The sequence below is a fragment of the Musca autumnalis genome, unplaced genomic scaffold, assembly GCF_047663935.1.
Source record: "Musca autumnalis isolate F117 unplaced genomic scaffold, ASM4766393v1 scaffold_1, whole genome shotgun sequence".
In the NCBI taxonomy this organism is placed as follows: domain Eukaryota; kingdom Metazoa; phylum Arthropoda; class Insecta; order Diptera; family Muscidae; genus Musca; species Musca autumnalis.
The window spans coordinates 171727485-171749075 of NW_027411644.1; the positions used below are offsets into that span (position 1 = coordinate 171727485).

Genomic DNA, 21591 nt, shown 5'->3' on the forward strand with positions numbered 1-21591 from the left:
GTATATTAGGGATATATACGGACATGTTCTAGCATTCACCTCTGCACCTCACATGTATCGAACACACCTAAAGCTGTTCTGCAACACACTTTACACGTAGTTGGGGTGTATTCCTCACACTGTGAGTGAATCCTTATTTTTTAAAGAAACTAATTGAACATTTCTACAAAAAGTTGCACGGGACTAAAATTTAATGTGTTCTCTCTCTATGAGCATTTAAAGAACAAATATTTAATTTTCTTAACAAAATATTATTTAAAATTGTATTTTTTCTTAAAGTATCAAATTCAACATGTACACTCTTGAAGAAGTTCGTTTCTTTCCTACGTTTTAAAATTGTATTTTTTCTTAAAGTATCAAATTCAACATGTACACTCTTGAAGAAGTTCGTTTCTTTCCTTCGTTTTCCCGGTTACACTTAACCGGATCATCACAGTGGATTTAGATTTCAAATGTCAATTCCATAGCGTAAACGTCAAATAAATCCTCTCGAAGTGGGTTAGCCCGGCAAAAAACTCTAGAGTATACGTACTATTACGTCATGTGTATATTCGTTGATGCGCCAACGCAGACTGATATGTTTTTCATTGTAAATTATGAAGTTTGAAAGCTCTAATTAAGCTTTCGAAAGTTCTTTCGTGAAATATGAAAGCTCTTCTCACGTGAAATACAGAAACGCAATTGCTTTCACAGGTGAAGTGCATGTGTGATTTGAAATGGATGCAAGGTGAATTTCAGAACATGCCCTATATTTTTTGAATAAAAAAATTATTCATCAGAAAGAAAACTATTTCCCATAAACGCTTCTTCATATCATTGACATGTCACCTCCTCCAAGTCCGATAGACGTGCCGCACACTAAAACACCGCTTATAGAGGCGGTACAATAGTTGTTAATATGTGTGGTATTTTGTTAAACTTGAAAATAATAAAGCCCTAATAAACTTGTGCTATTTTGTTTTCAAAAACAAAAGATTGAAGCAGCTTCTCCTTTTTCGATGAATTACCAACGACCGCAAAGATTTTTGCAAGAATTCTACTTTCTGCGAGAAATTATGCATTTAGTGGAATGATGTTGAAACATTCAAATTGAAAATCTAACGAGTTTTCATTCATGTTTTCCAAAATATTTAATAAAATGTGAAAAATTATTTGTTTTTTAGATTCTAATAATTTATAGACATTTCCTTATTTTGTTTACATATACCTTTGACACTAACATTACAAACAAAAACAAATTTCTATGTGGTTGTTGTTGAGTTGTATTTGTTGTAGTATTTGCTTTACCTTATGTATATTTGTTCTACCATGGTAAGAATTGGAACAACTCGAAAAAACAAGTATGAATTTTAAAAATTTAGATAGTTATATATTAGCACAATTATCGGGGCTGAGCGGTGAAATGTCTATCCCTGCAATGTAAATTACTTATAAACTTGTGTATTCGATGAAAAATGCATTAAGTGCACTTAATACAAAACAAATGAATATGTCCCAATGCATTTGCTTAAAGTTAGTTTAACTAAAATGCAAATGGTTTTAAGGTGTATGTGTACTTTTCTGTGTTGTGAAAATTGAATTTCTTCAATTGTAATAAATATGAGTATTATATCAAAATAAATTTGTTTAATTATTGTTATTTCGTCTCCAAGGAGCCACATAGTGCGATTGTTGCTATAAAAACCAACGATTTAGCCTGTTTATATTATAGGTTTTTTTGGGTATACACTATGGAATTGACATTTAAAACCCAGTGGCTTTATTAAATTATATAAACGTACTATAAACTTCATTTTTGTAAGGGGTACGTATATTTATTCACCCTTATTACGGTTGGCGTTGTCGTATCCAAAATTGCAAACTGACGTGTCGTAATGTCTAATTGGTATTATGTATGTATTTGTACAAAAAAACAGAAATATAAATTTTTAAAGAATTCTTTTGGTAACAAAAATTAATAGAATTGTTAGTAGATCATTTTCAAGCTATTAATTCAGAAGAACAACTAACCCTACAGTTTTTACAATCAAAATAAGTGTTCGGCGTAGACGTTTTTGTGGTCGTTGGCGTAGTCGTTGTCGTAGGGAAATTTTTTTGTACCACGTAACATTTACGACAACGACAATTTTTTTCTCATACAAAATAAAAAAAATATATTTTTTTAAATCGTAAAACAATTCTTTTGAAATCATCTCTTGAACAAAAACTAAGAAATTTGCATTGCACGAATCGTTATATGAGGACTCTAACAGATTTTCAAGAGAAAATTTGTCATCTGATAAAAACACGAAATTTATCTTATGCAAATGAATAAAAGTAGTAAAGTTTGTATTTACTATAGTTATTTTCCAATATATTTTAATGATCATTGCCAAAAAATCTTTTGAATTTGATTTGTTTCTATTTTTATATGCTGTCGTTTACAAAATCGGTCACGACTCTTTCCTCGTATTTCAACGCCATACGTAATACCCATTTGTCGTATTACGCCATACGTAATACCGATTTGCCGCATTAAAAAAATAAATGTTATATTTAAAACGAGAAATCCGTTCTGGGCATTACGAATGTATTTCTTTCGATTTTTTAAGGATATAACATGCTATAAAAGTTAAAAATTGTCGTTGTATATCATTTTTCATCACATAAAAAATGTAACTTACGACTACGCCTACGTCACTTGAACGTCTACGACTACGCCAACCATAATTAGGGTGATTATCTGTGCCACTGTATACAATTCGATATTAATCGAGCAAGCAATGACATGTGCCAACAAAAATGAAAAGTACTCAAAGTCCGTCAGTAAAACCGAAATGGAATGACGACACAACAGCCAGTAACATAACTGGTAAAATCAAACGATAAAATTTTAATAAAAATAATAATATACATATATTTTAAAAATATATAATATACGTATATTTATTTTTCTGGAGGCAAAGAAATGTGCTCTCTATCCGAAGGCTTTAATACTCCTGATGGTAAGTATCGTAATAGTTCTACGGGAATAGATTGTAACATACGAATTCTTTCTTCATCAATACATTGATCCCTATAAGAGGAAGAAAGAAGTAGCATCATCTCATATAATAATATTTAATATAAAATGTGAAATTTGTATATTACCTCTCCTTTTCTTTTCTCAAAAGTGTCTCGAATTCTCCAATTCTTTGGGCGATTTCATCAGCTCGTTTCTGACGTCGTTGTTCAATCATCTCCTTAAGTGCTCTATTATGCTCCATGATTTTTCGACGACGTCTTTCATCCGACAACTGATCCAATTTATCACGTTCAGCCATTTGGCGCATACTTTCTTCACGCATTTTACGTTCTTCTTCGGCAAATTTACGCTGTTTCTGTATTGCCATTTCACTGCGATAAGTTTCCAACTCTGTTCGTAGTTTCGCTCGCTCCTCTATTTGTTTTTCAAGCATTTGTCGATATTTAATATCTTCTTTAGCCTTACGTTCCTCCACAAGCAGCGACAACAATAGGTCTTCCCTTTTTTCCTTTTCTTTATTAATGATGGACAACTCTTTACCTATTTTTTCGCTTAATGCCATCTTTTCGGCAATAATACGTTTCTTCTCTTCTTCCATTCGTTCCTTAAGTTCATCCCTTTCCCTTTGATAGGCCATAAGTCGTTCATTATCATCGAGATTTTGCTCTTTTTCCATTTGTCTCTGTACCTGTCTAAGACGTACACATTCCTCCATTTCCTTGCGACATAGGTCACGAAAACGTTGTGATAAATCTCTTTCCCTTTGTTCCTCAGCTTCTATCTGTTTTAGAGTCTTTTGCATATCTTCACGATCTTTTAGGACGGCCTCAAGTTCTTCCCTACGCCTTTTCTGTACTTCGTGAATCTGTTCTTGCAATAAGGAGCGGACTTGCGCCTTGCGTTGTCGCTCTTTTTCCTCCTCTTCCATTATGGATCTTTTCGCCTTTTCACATTCCAGTTGCCATTGAGCATCTTCTTCACGTTTCCTTTGCATTTCCAATTCACGTTGTTTTTGTAATGTATCCATTTGTTCATGCAATTGCTTGGATACCAATGCCGTCTGCAGTTGGTTTTGAAGTAAACGTAACTCATAATTGTCATTCCTCAGCTGTTGTCTCCGTTTTTCATCCAACAAAATTTGTTTTTTATATTGTTTCAACTCCTCACAGATTTCATTTCCAATACCTTGTAATGGTTCCTTTGATGTTTGTTGTGTTGACTTTTGTATTTCATTTAAGCGCCGTTCTTCGTCGAGAATATATTTGTGAAAATAGTGACTAGAATTTGGAGAACTATTTTGTATGTGATTTTTCTCATGACACTCTTGATTGTTAGCCATAATTTTTAAAGAAAATCTTAAATTATTTTAACTGTTTGAATGTTTTCTGTTAACATCTGAAATTGAAAAAGTAAACAAACTCGATCGCCTAGCAGCAAAGTAAATAACATGGTCTGTTCCAGAACTGCAAGAATCTACTAATATTTGCTATTTTTTCCGATAACATAAAGGAAAAAATGTTATCGTAGTAAAAAATAGTAGCTTCTTGCAGGTTCTGGAACAGAGCAACAATAACAAACCCACTGGGTTTCAAATGTCACTTCCTTTGCGTATACGTCAAATAAATCCTCATTAAAGGGTTGTTTACACCATCTATCAATGTCGTATGAGATGTCAAATTTTCTACCTGCGAATGTTGTACACATATGCTCTGTTCCAGAACCTGCAAGAAGCTACTACTTTTTACTACGATAACATTTTTTCCTTTATGTTATCGGAAAAAATAGTAAAAATTAGTAGTTTCTTGCAGTACTGGAACAGACCAATAGTGTGACCACTATGAAAATTTTCATCTATCAAAATGATTTGGCAACTCATATGTAAATTTTTCATTTAGTCGATGGTCAGACTAGCAAGGTTTCATGAAACCAATTTCGTTAAAGTTTCTTTTCAAATTTCGTTAATGTCCACACACGTTAACGTGAAATTTAAGATCTTTGCGTGTCCTCTTTATTTTACCATTCGCGTTTGTTGTGTTTCTCATACCAATAAAAACAAAAAAAGACATAAATAAACCAAAAAACAACACAAAATAACTAACATTAATAATTAAATTAATATTAATAGTTAAATTTTCACTATTTCATTAATTAAATGTTTTTATTAAATATATTTATGTTTGTTTTGTTGTTAACGTTTGCTTGAGAAAATAAAAATGAAAGAAAATTGAAGAAAAAAATCTTGCAACGAAGAACAAGAAGAGGCAACACAACAAACACAGAAAACCATGTACATGGGTTTCACTACTTCATACCCCTCGCCTATAAACTTGACGTCGCCATGTTGAAATCGTGCTAGTCTGACCATCGACTTAGGGAGCGCTCTATTTGATACGGCATTCTTATATGTAAACATAAATTTATCAGCTGTTTTCTGGCATTCTCAAAAAAAAAAAATGAAAAACAAAATCTTTTAAAAAAGAAAATGGGAAGTTATGTACATATATTTAAATATTTAGAAAAGTAAACAAAGGGTGTTTATAATGTAATTTTCAGATCGATTGGTCGAAAGAAGCAGTCTTGGAAATGATTGCTTTGTGGCAAAAACATAAATGCCTCTATAACCCCAAAAACCTATTCTACCACAACAAACATGCTAGATATACATTTTCCTTCAACCAAAATTAAAATTTGCGCAAATTTGCAACTCAACAATAAATGTAAACAATGACAAAAACAGCTGTTTTTATATTTATAGGTTATGTCATACGAAAATAACACTTGTAGGTATGAACGCACAAATTGAAAGTTGTATGGATGACGTCAATTTTGACAAACATGGAGAATGTCGAATGGGTGAAAGAAATGACAGCTCATATAACATTGATATATGGTGTAAACAGCCCTTAAGAAGGTTAACCCTGCAAAAGGCTATAATATAAACATGGCCTTATGCTAAGTTTACATTTACGAAATCCACGCGATTTCAACTGTCAATTCCATAGCTCAAACGTCAAATGAAATCTCATCTGGATTTAACAAGAGCTTAAGGGCTGTTTACACCATCTATCAATGTCATATGAGCAGTCATTTCTTTTACCCATTCGACATTCTCTATGTTTGTCAAAATTGACGTCATCCATACAACTTTCAATTTGTGCGTTCATACCTACAAGTGTTATTTTCGTATGACATAACCTATAAATATAAAAACAGCTGTTTTTGTCATTGTTTACATTTATTGTTGAGTTACAAATTTGCGCAAAGTTTTAATTTTGGTTGAAGGAAAATTAATATCTAGCATGTTTGTTGTGGTAGAATAGGTTTTTGGGGTTATAGAGGCATTCATGTTTTGCCACAAAGCAATAATTTCCAACACTGCTCCTTTCGACCAATCGATCTGAAAATTACATTATAAACTCCCTTTATTTACTTTTCTAAATACTTAAATATATGGCCTGTTCCCGTACTTTATAAAGTGGTAAAAGTCGTAAAAGTTGTAAAAGTCGTAAACGATTTTCATGTAAATTTTGTTACGGGAACGCAAAATGTGTAAAAGTGGTAAAAATTGTAAAAACTTTTTAGTTCTGGAACAGAGCTATACATAACTTTCCATTTTCTTTTTTAAAAGATTTTGTTTTTAAATTTTTTTTTTGAGAATGCCAGAAAACAGCTTATAAATTTATGTTTACATACGAGAATGCCGTATCAAATAGAGCGCTCCCTAAATGAAAAATTTACATATGAGTTGCCAAATCATTTTGATAGATGAAAATTTCCATAGTGGTCACACTATGTGTACAACATTCGCAGGTAGAAAATTTGACATCTCATACGACATTGATAGATGGTGTAAACAACCCTTTAATGAGCATGGTACAATAATACAGGTAGCATTATCAAGCCAGCTGATGGTAACATAAGTCGTGTTCCTTTACGTGCCTGAGGTTACCAGTTTTTACCACTTTTTACCCGCAAAGTGTTCCCTTACTTTCAAAAGCATACAATTTATATGATAGCAGTTCACCACTTTTACCATTTCTTGCCACTGTTACCATTTTTAAAAGTAAAGGAACAGACCAATGTACCATGCATGGTACAAATACACAGGTAGCCGCATCGGCAATTGTTGGCAACATAAGATGTCAAAATTTGATATCAATTCAATGCAATTGACACATTATGTTACCATCAGCTAGCATGATAATGCTACCTGTATTATTGTACCATGGTACCATGTTAATGAGTTATAGTACGTTTACATATAACCGGATTTAACAAACCCACTGGGTTTTAAATGTCAATTCCATTGCTTATATGTCAAACAAATCCTCATAAAGAAGGTTAACCCGGCAAAAAGCTCTAGTGTGTACGGAGTTTTAAGCCAGAAATCATCTTAAGCTGGGTACACATTGTCAGTTTTGAATGTCGATATTTCGCAATTATCGATAACTTTCAAACCGTCCAGCAACCACAAAACATTTTGCGGTTGCATGATGAATGACATAAATAAACGGCCACACTAGCAAGCAACAACAAAGCTGTCATTCAAAACTGACAATGTGTACCCAGCTTTACGCGACGAAGCCTTAAGCCGAAAAGACATCCAACGTTTTAAGCGGAGTACAGTTTTGAATGCCGATTTTTTGCAATTATCGATACCCAGCAAAAAGTTTGCCTCCAAAGAGGCAGTTAAATGATATGTACAAGTGATCTGGAAGTGCATCAAATTATGCATTTTCACTCATAATTTTTACAAGAGCGTGACTACGGAAAGAGGCACTCCATTGCACTGCATTTTAACTGACCCTTTGGCACTGCCTTTTAACTGACCCTCTGGCATTGCATTTTAACTGACCCTTTCGCATTGCATTTTAACTAACCCTTTGGGGTAGAAAAGGAGGCAGTCCAAAGCACGTGTTTTGATACAGGCATTCTGCGGAAATTGTGCAAGCCATTACAAAATATGCCAGAACAAATAAAATGCATTATTTGTGTAAAACAAAAATATTAAGAACTTTATTACATTAACACAAATTATGAAAATTCTCCATTGAATTCAATCGCAAACATGCGTGTTTCCTCCGCTCTCCATTTGTTCCAAGCTGAACAGTTTTTGTTTCATTTGCTAAATGGGTTGTCTTCCCATCACCAGTTAAGATTTCGACATGTACTCCAACAGCACTCCATTCGGAAATTTTCTTCTCTTGAGTTACCGGAAAAATGTTCACAAATGAAATATTATTCAGTTTGTATTAACAAATGTTTGAAAATATTAACACGCTTATCTCTTATTGGAAAATTTATGTCGCTGCCTGTAGAGATGTACAAATTGATTTATGTACATGTAGGGATCTCTAACAACTGCTAATAATATGTAGCGAACGGAGTGCCTTTTTCACGACTCCGCTGAACTGCATCCGGATGTTGTTAAAATGTGACAAGTGGATGTGATTCTTTGGATTGCATCCAAATGCAGTTAAAATGTGAGGACTGGAGTGCCTTTTTCACGACTCCGTTTGAACTGCATCAAAACATGCCGTGACAGAACTAGTCCACATTGCACTACTTCCAATTTATTTTGCTGGGTAACTTTCCAACCGTCCAGCAACCACAAAACATTTTGCAATTGCATGATGAATGACATAAATGAACGGCCACACTAGCAAGCAACCGCAAAGCTGTCATTCAAAACTGACAATGTGTACCCAGCTTTGTTTTACGAGAAAAAAAGGTTGGTTGGTCATAGAAGACGTAGATTTAAATCGAAAAAATCTGTAGAATCCTGTTTTTTCCTGATTTCATCATGATGTGTGTTCGTTTACTCAAAATTTGTACAAATTGTTACTGGATGTTGTTCGTTTACTCTACAGTACAATGCAAGAAATCTTAATCGATTACAAGAAGTTAATGGTCTTTTACAAATTTGTACAAATTGTTGAGTAAACGAACACACCTATGGTAGAACAAACCAGAGGCTGGATTCTTGTTCTATGAAAATTTGAAATGAAAAATATTTCCTTTATATTTTTTTCATTTGACAGTTTTTTCCTTTATAAAGGTTTTCATTTCACATTTTCATAGAAAGAGAATTGAGCCCCAGGTAACGTAAGTACTACAACAAATACAACTCAACAACAACCACATAGAAATTTGATTTGTTTGTAATGTTAGTGTCAAAAATAAATGTAAAGAAAATAGGTGTGTACCATAACTTCGCAAGTCTTTTATCCCGTTTCCAACCATGTATTCCTTTTGTTGCGGAAATGTATACTTCTCGAGATATAGGCCTTCAAAGTTCCACAACGGCCCTAGTCTAAAATCTTGGCAAACCACCGCAGAAAATTATAAAAAAAATTACTACAGATAGTGCCTTTTATCACGTTTCCTACCATGCATTCCGTTTGTTGCGGAAATGTATACTTCCCGAGATATGGGCCTTCAAAGTTCCACAACGGCCCTAGTCTAAAATGTTGGCAAACCACCGCAGAAAATTATTAAAAAATTACCACACATAGTGATGTTTATACTGATTTCAACGATGTATTATTTTGTTGAAGGGTATGTATACTTCCCAAGATATAGACCTCCAAAAATATCTAATTTAAAAGAAAATTTTGTTTTTTTTTCAGGCCCATATATTTTTTTTAGGCCCATATCTCGGGAAGTATACATTTTGCAACAAAAGCAAATCGGGATAAAAATCACTATCTGTGGTAATTTTTTCATAATTTTCTGTGTTGGGTCGGTAAAAGAAAGGAGTTCCAATTTAACAATTGAAGGTGTCTACCATTTTTTTATTTTCCATTTAAAATTCTTCTTCGATCCATAAAATCTTGTACGCGCTTAACAGCTATATTATTTGATTTTGTGTCAACAGATGTGAAAATAATCTTCTCTCCTTCTCTGGCCTTTCCTACATCTTGTTCTGAGTGCGAGAATGCGGATTGGATTATGACATTATAGGGCAACACGGAAATCCAAGACACAAAAATCCAATGGTGTTGTAGCTTGTGCCTTCAAATATAGTGGCTCTCCTTCTACGCTCTTATTTGATAGTGGTCGATTGACTTATGCAGAACCCGTTAACTTGACTTGCGCCAATGATCCGGAACTGAGTTCCACCCGGCTATCGTGATAAGGCCTCGGTACATAAGAAGCCTGGCTGAAAGCATTTCTGCCTCTTATGTGACGAGGCCCTTAGTGTTGCTATAATTCCCTTTCCAATGCGCAAATATAAAACATACTGGAACGCAGTGCGATGTTTGGCATACATATTTATTGATATCGTTGGGAATACCTGGCCCTCTACATTGTGTTTCTCCTACTCCATGGATGCACTGCTTTTTGCTGAGATTTGATACATTTAAAATAAAAATAAAAAATAGTAACCAGAAACTACAAAATAAGTTATTTTACTTACGTTACCGTTTTCCATAATTTATTTAATATTTTTTCCCCTTTTTTATATCTATTTATTTTAAAAGCCAAACGTTTGTTTATGGTTTTGCCAAGAAGTCCGCCACAAAACATTCGAATTTAAATCAGCTGATCAAACTTGCAAATCCTTACAAGAAAAATTTTCCTTGCAAAAAGTTGTAAACAAAAGTCTCCAAAACTCTCCAATATTCTCTCACAATTGTCTCCAAATTCTCTCTCTTTTACTTTGCAAGTTTGTTATCGAACAGCTTTTTGTAAAAGTTTGTGCAAATTTGAACAAACTTTTGGGTTATCGTACAGACCTAATAAGAAATGTCTATAAATTATTGGAATTTAAAAAACTAATATTTTTTTACATTTGATTGAATATTTTGGAAAACATGAATGAAAACTCGTTAATGGGTACTTTACACGATATGTTTTTTGCATATGAGTTGTTACTTCTCCCATACAAAATGCATATGCAAAGTGACAACTCTTATGTAAAAAACATATCGTGTAAAGTACCCATAAATTTTCAATTTGAATGTTTCTCTTAAGCTGAAAACAGATACAACGTTTGATTAAAGTTTTGCGTTGGGCGTCGAGAAGAAAAACAACAACAACAGGGCGACGACGATACCAAAGTCCAGCGTTTATCTGTTTGTCAGCATATATTTCAAATGAATTTGAATTTTTCGGCATCATGCCCAACAGTGTAAAAACGGCCAAAACGACACAAAACTTTACCCAAACGTTGTATCTGTTTCCAGCTTTATGTTAGTCGATGGTCAGACTAGCACGATTTCAACATGGCGACGTCAAGTTTATAGGCGAGGGGTATGAAGTAGTGAAACCCATGTACATGGTTTTCTGTGTTTGTTGTGTTGCCTCTTCTTGTTCTTCGTTGCAAGATTTTTTCTTCAATTTTCTTTCATTTTTATTTTCTCAAGCAAACGTTAACTAAATATATTTAATAAAAACATTTAATTACTGAAATAGTGAAAATTTAACTATTAATATTAATTTAATTATTAATGTTAATTATTTTGTGTTGTTTTTTGGTTTAATTATGTCTTTTTTGTTTTCATTGGTATGAGAAACACAACAAACGCGAATGGTTAAATAAAGAGGACACGCAAAGATCTTAAATTTCACGTTAACGTGTGTGGACATTAACGAAATTTGAAAAGAAACTTTAACGAAATTGGTTTCATGAAACCTTGCTAGTCTGACCATCGACTTACATGCTAAGTCCCAATTAGTCCCAATTTACATTGGGCGAGTTTACTTGCGGCAATTGTCATTTTGTAGGAGAGAGAGGTGAGGCATATGGTAACCCTTTGCCTCTCAGCACCCTCTCTCACCTACAAACTGACAATTGCCGCAAGTAAACTCGCCTAATGTAAATTGGGACTAAAACTTTCATACGAAACTTTCCCATTATTTTGGCGTCATGGTACAATAATACAGGTAGCATTATCATGCCAGCTGATGGTAACATAATGTGTCAATTGCATTGAATTGATGTCAAATTTTGACATCTTATGTTGCAAACAATTGCCGATGCGGCTACCTGTATATTTGTACCATGTTTGGCGTTCATAGATCGAGTTCCATACAAAAGTCATTTTATGAAATTACTGTAATGGGGAACTCGACCTAAGAACGCCAAAATAACACTGTGCAACATTTTTAAGGTGATCTTGTGCAAACAATTCGAACTCAGGATTTTTTGAAAGTACAGACCCAAACGACAAGAAACCCTAGTTTGGTTTTGTTGTGTCAGATCCAGCTCGGATTTTATGGCCCCATCTAAACATGGTTAAATATTGAGTTTTTAAAGAAATTCGGGGCTATATCTCTGAAACCAATGCGAATCTTCTTCTGACCTCTGAGGCAAATTTGTAGATAAGGACAAGAATAAAATATTTGGAGAAATAATAAACTCGAAAAACTACATTTATTGTCTCAAATTTCAAAATATATGCAAAAAATACACAATTTTTATACATTTCGCACCGTATCTCCAAAACCGTTTATTTTTTCTGAATATTTTCTTTTGGAAAAATATTCCCTGGAATGTTATACACAACTCTTGAGAACATGTCATTGTTGTAAAATGCCTCTATGCCGTTGTTTTCAGTGTTTTTTCAACCACGATTTAATAAAAATGTCAATAATGTGGTGAAATCCGAATTGCGAGAATAAACTGTTGATGTGAACTGTGTTTGAAATACGTGTTGTAAAAGATATGATGCAAAATACCGCTTAAACAACATGAAGTAAGCATTTTAGAGTTTCAGAATGTTCTAAAGAATTGTTGAGAGCTTTATTTGGAAGATTTTTGCAAAAGGTTACTTGGTTCAACTCCTAATAGTTTAGCCGATACTGACCAGAATTTCAGCAATTATATAATTTTTTCTATATTTTATAGATTTTGATGCCCTAGATGGAGTTTTTCTTAAAAGATAAGTTCTACTAGTTTAGGGCTACAATATTGCTAAAGACAGCAAGGCCAAATTCCTATTCGTTTCGGAGATAAAGGCCTGATAAATGCAAAAAGGTGTAGATTTAGCCCGATTTAGATGAGGCCATAAAATCCGAACTGGATCTGACAAGACAAAACCCTACTAGGGTTTTTATAGTCTAAATATGTACTTTCAAAAAATGCATACGAGAAGTTGTTTGCATTTTCAGTGTTGCATAGTGTAATGGGAAAGTTTCGTATGAAAGTTTCAGCGTGTAAAATAAGAGTTTCCGTATCATTCCACTCAAGGCATATTCATATAAGGTAAATGCATGAATTACAACAACAAACAAATTTACAAAAACAACATTGTTGTTATTGAAAATTAATTGTCAAAGATAAATATTATTGTTCAGGAAAAACATAAATACATTTTAAAATCCTCTAAAATATAACAAATTTGAATCAAAATGTAAATATAAATCATACAGAACTGTTAATAGGTCATTGTTATTACACGTTTACGGTGAAAAGAAAATTTTATGGTAGCAAATTTCGAAGTTTCAAATTTCATGAGTATAGGGTCTACTCACTTTAAAAACTACTACACTTTGAAAACTAAATTTACAAAAAAAAAGTAAGAATACAGCTGATTGTCACTTCTACCTTGTATAAATATACCTTGATTCCACTAAATAATGGTACAATTACAAAGGTAGATGACTCAGCCAAGCTGATCGAATCTAAAATGTCAAAAAAACTAGGAATTCGCCCTGCAAAATCAAAACAAAAAACAATATGATTCGGTAGTAAGAGATAGCATGTCTACACTTTATAGACAAACACAAGCGATAAAAATAGACAACAAGAGACCATTTGGCGAAAATTTTGACAGTTTACATTACAAAAAAAGTTGCTTTGTTGTAGCAATTCGCCGATGCATCTACCTTTGTAATTGTACCATGCACTAAATGCATAATTTCTCGCAAAAAATTGAATTCTTGCAATTCTCTAACTCATTTGTTGAGTTACCGACAATTGTCGGTATTATTAAAATGTTTTTAATTTCGGCAATTACCGACGTTCTTCTGTACGATAGCGACGAATAAAAAACAGTCGAAAAGTTCTACCGATAGTATGTGTGTTGTCAACTTTTTCTTTTGAACTTTTCATTCATAATAGCTTTGTTCCTTTTATTTTTAAATGGTAAAATTGGTAAAAGAGAAAACTTCAAAATAGCTGTCTCATGAACATTTTTACCAGAAACCTAAAGGAACGAATAAATGGTAAATCTGGTAGCAATGTGAAAAAGAAACATAAACAATCAATTTTATTATTTTATTTCACAGTTTTTAATTTTATTTTGCCAGAGTTCGCCTTTTTCTTCTATTTTCGTCAAAAAAAATGTCGAAAAATCAGTTCTACCATTTTTTACCTGCAGAAATTTAACTGGTAGCCTGTGGTAGAAGAGTAATGCATATGTGCTCTCTATCCTCTCTTAAAAATTGCTGCCAGTTTTACCACTTTTTGGGGTTAAGGAACGCTTTGCAGGTTAAAAATGGTAACCTAAGGTAAGTAAAGGAATGCTTGGTTTACATTTACGAAATCCACTCGATTTCAACTGTCAATTCCTTTGCTTAAACGTCAAATGAAATCCAATCGATTTCAGATGAGTTTTCATTTGACGTATACACAAAGGAATTGACAGTTGAAATCGAGTGGATTTCGTAAATGTAAACCAAGCAGAACACAGATAATATTGCGTTTTAATTTTACCGATTTTTGTCGGTAATGCTTGGCTTACATTTACGAAATCCACTTGATTTCAACTGTCAATTCCATTGCTCAAACGTCAAATGAAATCCAATCGATTTCAGATGAGTTTTCATTTGACGTATACTCAAAGGAATTGACAGTTGAAATCGAGTGGATTTCGTAAATGTAAACAAAGTATAACTCAAAAAATGAGTTACCCTGCGTTTACAAATGCCAGTATTGGCAAGACAATAGCAAAAATACAAACCTTTTTCACAAATACATTACAAATAAATTTTGAAATGTGTATAGAGAAAAGTATGATCCCAGCAAAAAAGTTTGGAAGTAGAGCAATGCAGACTTATGATTTCAATACATCTTTCGATGCAGTCCACACGGAGTTATGAAAAATGCACTGCACTCGATACATTTTAGAAGCACTCGCTTATTGATCCCTAGCCAAGCAAGCCAATTTTTTGATCCCTACAGTCGCAGACTTTTTTTCTGAACACAAGAAAGATTGTCTAAAATTATAAGAAATTGTTAAAAAAAAAAAAAAAAAAAAAACAAATTAAAGGTACGAACACTGCTGTAATTCACGAGACGCAAATTATTTTTGATGTGGAGTTAGAGTTTTTTTGGAAATCTGAACTGGAGTTGGAGGAAAAATGAAAAACCATTTGGATGATGAAGCAATATCAGCTGCGGTGTCACAAAAAGCAGAGCAGAGGAAGTAAACTCAGTTATGATCAAATTTAATGGAGAGTTTTTATAATTTGTATTGTGTTTGGTTTACATTCGGTGTCTTTTCGTGATTTCGGAGGCGTTTCGTGATTTCGCGCGAAATCAAGCAAAAATTATCATGATTTCGCATACAAAAATGAAATCATCTCATTTCGTGATTTCAGCGAAATCAACATCGAAATCACAGTACACATGATATACAACCCTGTTTGTGACTAAAAAAGTACCAAAAGTTGCAACACTTTTCACGTATCACAATAAACAAGGTAGATGGTCAATTGCTGCAACAAAAAATTTTAGAATCAAAATTTTTAAACAATGTGAAAAAAATATTAGATTACTTTGTTACAATGCTATTTTTCATTGCGTTCTCGTACTTTTTTAATGGTAATGTTAGAAAAGAGAGCGAAATGTCTAAAATTGCTTCCCCATACAAATTTCTTAAAAAATACGGGAACGAAAAAATGACGGAAATTGCAAAAACTGCAGCAAATCAACGTATCAGCTATCGTATTTAGATGATGATGAACATATTGCAAGTTTTTACTATGCCAAAATTGTATGGCAGAAAACAGGAGAATAGGGTGTTATTCGGCGCTATTTTTGTTTAAAGAGAAGTGTAAGTCTTGCTAGACTTCGGAGTACGGGAACGGGTTCTATACACAATTAATACGATATATAGATAGTTTTACGATAATTTTCGAAATAAAGTTGTAAAGTTCTATATTGTCGTATATTTTTGATGACTAATTCAATTTGCAACAACTTGTTTTGAAAATCCATGTTCGAACAGCTGCGCGTATGCATCTACCTTGATCATTGTGATATGTATGAAATCAACAAAAAAATAAGTGTAAACACCGGGATGTATTTCAGGATTTTGTGAAATCCAGTGGTTTTTAGAGCGCAAGTGTAAACTTGGCACAATGGTGTAATAAAGTTAATATTCTTGTTTACATGAATAAGCAATGTATTTTATTTATTTTGGGATATTTGCAATGGCTTGCATTTTATAGCATCTTTAGACTGCATTTAAATTCAATCCAAAATACTACATCAAAGGCTGTGATTTGGATCGAAAATGGAGTGCATCCTAGCTGTGTGCTGTGGAAGCAAAATGGAGTGCATCCTGGCTGCGCGCTCTCTTGTAAAATTCATAGGTGAATTCATAGGAAAAGATATACTCCAGCGGCAATTGTTATAGTGATTTAACTGCATCCTCGGATGCAAACTTTTTGCTGGGAATCTATTGGTGAAAATGGTTTGTAACTTTGCTATTGTCTTGCCAATACTGTCTAGCTGAAAACACATACAACGTTTGGGTAAAGTTTTGTGTCATTTTGGCCGTTTTTACACTGTTGGGCATGATGCCGAAAAATTCAAATTCATTTGAAATATATGCCGACAAACAGATAAACGCTGGACTTTGGTGTCGTCGTCGCCCTGTTGTTGTTGTTGTTGTTGTTTTTTTTTCTCGACGCCCAACGCAAAACTTTAATCTGTATCTGTTTTCAGCTTCTGTGTGTAAACGCATGGTAGAACAAGAAAAGGTAGCAGCAATACCCAGCTGACTGAACTGGGTTGTAGTGTTAGTGTCAAATTTCATATGACATTTTATACATTTATTTCTATTTCGATATACATTAGGGACATATATTTTTTGAGAAAAAATATATCATTCGGAAAAAAACATTTCCCAGAAAGACTTCTTCATATCAATGATATGTAACCTCCTCCAAGTTCGAACGATAAGCGGCGCAGTAAATCACCGCTTGTAGAGGCGATACAACAGCTTTGTTCCTTTACTTTTTTAATGGTAAGAGTGGTAAAAGAGAAAAGTGTCAAAATTGTTCAAAATTGCTCTCTCATGAACATTTTTACCAGAAAAGTAAAGGAACGGAAAAATGGTAGATCCGGCAGCAATGTCAGAAAAAACATAAAAAAATTAATTTTCGTCTTTTATTTCACAGTTTTTAATTTAGTGTTGTCAGTATTCGACTTTTTCTTCAGTCAATCGTCAAACAAAAGTCGAAAAATCAGTTCTGCCATGTCGATGGTCAGACTAGCACGATTTCAACATGGCGACGTCAACTTTATAGACGAGGGGTATGAAGTATTGAAACCCATGTACATGGTTTTCTGTGTTTGTTGTGTTGCCTCTTCTTGTTGTTCGTTGCAAGATTTTTTCTTCCATTTTCTTTCATTTTTATTTTCTCAAGCAAACGTTAAGAACAAAGCAAGCATAAAAAGATTTAATAAAAACATTAAATTAATGAAATAGTGAAAATTTAACTATGTATTAATATTAATTCAATTATAAATGTTAATTATTTTGTGATGTTTTTAGTTTATTTATGTTTGTTTTGTTTTTATTGGTATGAGAAACACAACAAACGCGAATGGTAAAATAAAGAGGACACGAAAAAATCTGAAATTTCACGTTAACGTGTGTGGACACTAACGAAACTTGAAAAGAAATTTTAACGAAATTGGTTTCAAGAAACCTTGCTAGTCTGACCATCGACCATTTTTTACCTGCAGAAATTTTGCTGGTAGCCTGTGGTAGAAGAGAAAGCCATTTTCGATCTCTCTCCACTCTCACTCTCTTAAAAATTGCTTCCAGTTTTGCCACTATTCGGGGTTAAGGAACGCTTTGCAGGTTAAAAATGGTAACAAATGGTAACAAATGGTAGAAATAGTAACCTCAGGTAAGTAAAGGAACACAGCTAACGTTTGTTAATATGTGAGGTATTATTATAGATTTCGTTGGTTCTAACAAGAATGTTTTATATATGAATATATATGTTTAATGACAAGAAAAACAGAGAGAAGACTGAATACATATTTCATTAAACATTAGTATATATAATAATAAAATGCATAGGCTGCTATGGTTATTATTAACATGGCCAACTAAATAATAACTACTATGATTGCTTTTCTACTACAGGTATTTTGTTAAAATTTAAAAAAATAAAGCCCTAATAAACATGTGCTTCTTTGATTTCTAAAACAAAACATTGAAACAGCTTCTCCTTTTTCTATGAATTTCCAGCGACCCCAAACTTTTCTGCAAGAATTCTACTTTCTGCGAGAATTTATGCATTTAGTGGAATGATGTGGAAACATAAAAATTGAAAATGTAACGAATTTTCATTCATGTTTTCCAAAATATTCAACCAAATGTGAAAAATTATTAGTTTTTTAAATTCCAATAATTTATAGACATTTCCTTGTTTTGTTTACAAATACAACTGGCAGTAACGTTACAAACAAATACAAATTCCTTTGTGGTTGTTGTTCGAGTTGTATTTGTTGTAGTATTAACTTTACCTTGTATTTGTTCTACCATGGTGTAAACGCCTAGTTAGAGAATCGCACCACAGGCTTGTTCGTTTTCGATCAGTTAACCCCTGTATATTGTCGATTTTTTGTTTTGCTACAAATCTTTATCGGTCTTCTTCGAATAATTCCCAGTTTCCCTTTTACGGCGTCTGGTTCTGTCCAAAGGCTTCGTAAAGTGGTATTTGTCATTTTTGTTTTTGCTATTGTGAGGGATTGAAGTTGTTGATAAAACGACGAAAAGTGATTATTTTATAAATATTTTTGTAATATGAACATTGACTCGATGGATGAGAAGTCATCATTAGCAACTTCTTCAAAAGTGTTGGCAGTCGTAGCTGAACAAAAACAAAAGTTCAATCAATCAAAATGGATTAAATTAAATGTTGGTGGTAAAGTGTTTCAAACTACGATATGGACACTGTTGAGCAAGGAACCGGATAGTATGTTGGCTCGTATGTTTTCACAAGATGGTGCTATGATGCCCAGCGATCAGGATGAATCTGGAGCGTATTTGATTGATAGAAGTGCACATTATTTTGAACCGATTATTAATTATCTAAGGCATGGCCAACTTATTGTTGATCCCAACATAAGCTTAGAAGGAGTATTAGAAGAAGCCAAATTCTATGGATTGGAATCGTTGGTTAGTCAGTTGGAGGCACAAATTATGCAAAACAATCAATCTTTAGACAATCAGCCATTAACCCGGAGAGATGTCATAAAAGCCCTCATACAAACATCGCACATAACTGAGATACGTTTTCAAGGTGTTAATTTAGCTGGGGCGGATTTAAGGAAACTGGATTTTCGCAACATTAATTTCAAGGTATGTACATGTAGGAGTCTTGGGCATTTTTTCAAATGATTTTTTATACTGAATAAATTATTGCCTCTTTAAGTTGCTTTTGCTTGAGATGGCAAGGACTTGTTATAAAGGTACTTTATTGCTCTGGACATGTTAAATTAGAAAGCAATAAGAGTCACTCTGTGCAACTGTTATAGTTAATTGTCCATTAGAAAAACAAGTGCTCGATTCATGGGTCGTCGGAATAAATTTCAGCCACTCAACTTTACCCATCAGCGTAGTTTTGGTTTGATTTTTGGAAGTATTACAGATATGGATAATGTCTCTATAAACAGTGTAGTACTATGTTCGAAAATTCGTCCGGAACTGACAAAGGGAACAAATTTCATTTACCGACAGTTCGCATTTTTTTTTAATCTTAAGTTTTTTTGGGATTTAAGACTTTCTCCTATGGACAGGAGCCAATCTCGGGAAGGGAAACAACATTTTCTTTTAAATTAAAATTTTTCTCTAAGTATCAGGCCTTTCAACAGGGGAATTTTCGGAACTTCAGAGTCCCATATCTCGGGAAGTATACATTTACAGCCTTAGAATCAGCATAGAAAGCACTATCTGTGGTAATAATTTCATATTTTTTCCAATACAGTCGGTAAAGGAAAGATATGCCTATATCTCTAAGGGCCATTATTATATGTGTTCTTGTACTATCTGATGGATTTGAAAACGCAAAATAGACCTATTTGGAGGCATTAAAAATATAATTTTTACATTGAAAGTTAGTGCCAAGAAGCTCCTACTTTAAATTCAAGCATCACTTTTAACTTTAAGTTAAGCGGAACGCTGTAAATCTGTTCGGTAAATTCAAAATATAACAAAAGAAGACTTGTAATAATGGGGGTAAATGTCGTCACCACAGGACTGGATTTGCCAATAATTAATGTTTGCGTTAGCATGGCAAGAAAACTAGTACTACATCCTGGACGATATCTATCGTTGTGCACTTTCGTGCACTTGAATGAAGTGAGCTTATTTAATTCCGTCTGTCCGTTTTCGACCTTTCTGGACACTGTAATCCCCCATAAAGTGACTTTCGACCTAGATGAAAGCAGCATAGGTTCTTGTTGTAGTCAGACAAGGCTATATTTCATCGAGTTTTGATTATGCTTCGTGGGTTTGAATCTCCGGCAAGGAAAATGCAAAACTATAGGACGTTCGTTAATCATTGACTTTTCTTAGGCATACCTACCTTAAAATTGTTTATCCAATATATTGTATAACCCCTTTCCAGTATGCCTGCATGCAAAGATGTAATTTGTCCCATGCTAATTTAACATATTGCTGTTTGGAGCGTACTGACCTTGCATATGCCAATTTGGAATGTGCGCAACTTATCTCCGTTAAAGGTAGTTAAAACATGCCAATTTCTTATCAAATAATTATTTTTAATACAAATCCAATCTTAGGTTTATGTGCAAATATGGAAGGTGCCAATTTAAGGGGCTGCAATTTTGAAGATCCTTCTGGTTTACGTACCAATCTAGAAGGTGTAAATCTAAAAGGAGCCTGTTTGGAAAGTTCTAATATGGCTGCGGTAAATTTGCGTGTGGCTAATCTAAAAAATGCAAATATGAAAAATTGTAATTTACGTTCTGCGGTATTGGCTGGTGCCGATTTAGAGCGTTGCAATTTGTCTGGTAGTGACTTGCAGGAGGCAAATTTAAGAGGTGCAAATTTAAAAGATGCGGAACTGACACTAATGGTTACACCCCTGCATATGGCTCAAGCTATACGCTAGCAGTTGCTGTACTGCTGAAATATTTTTCAATACTGTGATGTTTCTTAGTTTTGAGAGAACTTGTGTTCATCATTCACAAGTAATTCAAAGTAAAATTAATTTATTATTTACACATTTGGTATTAATCGCACTGTACGACGATTCAATTTTTTAATGGCATTTAATTTACAATTATGTATTTGTAATACACACATACCATGTCTTTTTGGAAATATATACATACATATTTATGAGAACCCAAAAAAAAAAGAAGAAAT

The 21591-nt window shown here is 33.5% G+C and overlaps 2 protein-coding genes across 2 annotated transcripts; one reads left to right on the plus strand and one right to left on the minus strand.

The window, feature by feature from the left end:
• Nucleotides 1–2845: 2845 nt before the first annotated feature.
• Nucleotides 2846–4551, minus strand: LOC141388724 (meiosis-specific nuclear structural protein 1). The gene is made up of 2 exons (XM_073958913.1): nt 3130–4551; nt 2846–3055 (listed from the first exon to the last, which is right to left on the minus strand). The coding sequence occupies exons 1-2, from the start codon at nt 4341–4343 to the stop codon at nt 2926–2928; spliced, it is 1344 nt and encodes a 447-aa protein (XP_073815014.1). The 5' UTR covers nt 4344–4551; the 3' UTR covers nt 2846–2925.
• Nucleotides 4552–15837: 11286 nt separating this feature from the next.
• On the plus strand, nt 15838–21590 carry LOC141388728 (BTB/POZ domain-containing protein KCTD9). The gene is made up of 3 exons (XM_073958928.1): nt 15838–19560; nt 20828–20942; nt 21003–21590. The coding sequence occupies exons 1-3, from the start codon at nt 19003–19005 to the stop codon at nt 21332–21334; spliced, it is 1005 nt and encodes a 334-aa protein (XP_073815029.1). The 5' UTR covers nt 15838–19002; the 3' UTR covers nt 21335–21590.
• The last annotated feature ends 1 nt before the right edge of the window (nt 21591 follows it).

Excerpts from the sequence above, each read along its gene's own strand:
- LOC141388724 (XM_073958913.1), bottom strand. The coding sequence starts at position 4,343 with ATGGCTAACAATCAAGAGTGTCATGAGAAAAATCACATACAAAATAGT. Across the intron at positions 3,056-3,129 it reads TTGAGAAAAGAAAAGGAGAG|GGATCAATGTATTGATGAAG; the intron begins GTAATATACAAA and ends TTCCTCTTATAG.
- LOC141388728 (XM_073958928.1), top strand. The coding sequence starts at position 19,003 with ATGAACATTGACTCGATGGATGAGAAGTCATCATTAGCAACTTCTTCA. Across the intron at positions 19,561-20,827 it reads TTCGCAACATTAATTTCAAG|TATGCCTGCATGCAAAGATG; the intron begins GTATGTACATGT and ends ACCCCTTTCCAG. Across the intron at positions 20,943-21,002 it reads GCAACTTATCTCCGTTAAAG|GTTTATGTGCAAATATGGAA; the intron begins GTAGTTAAAACA and ends ATCCAATCTTAG.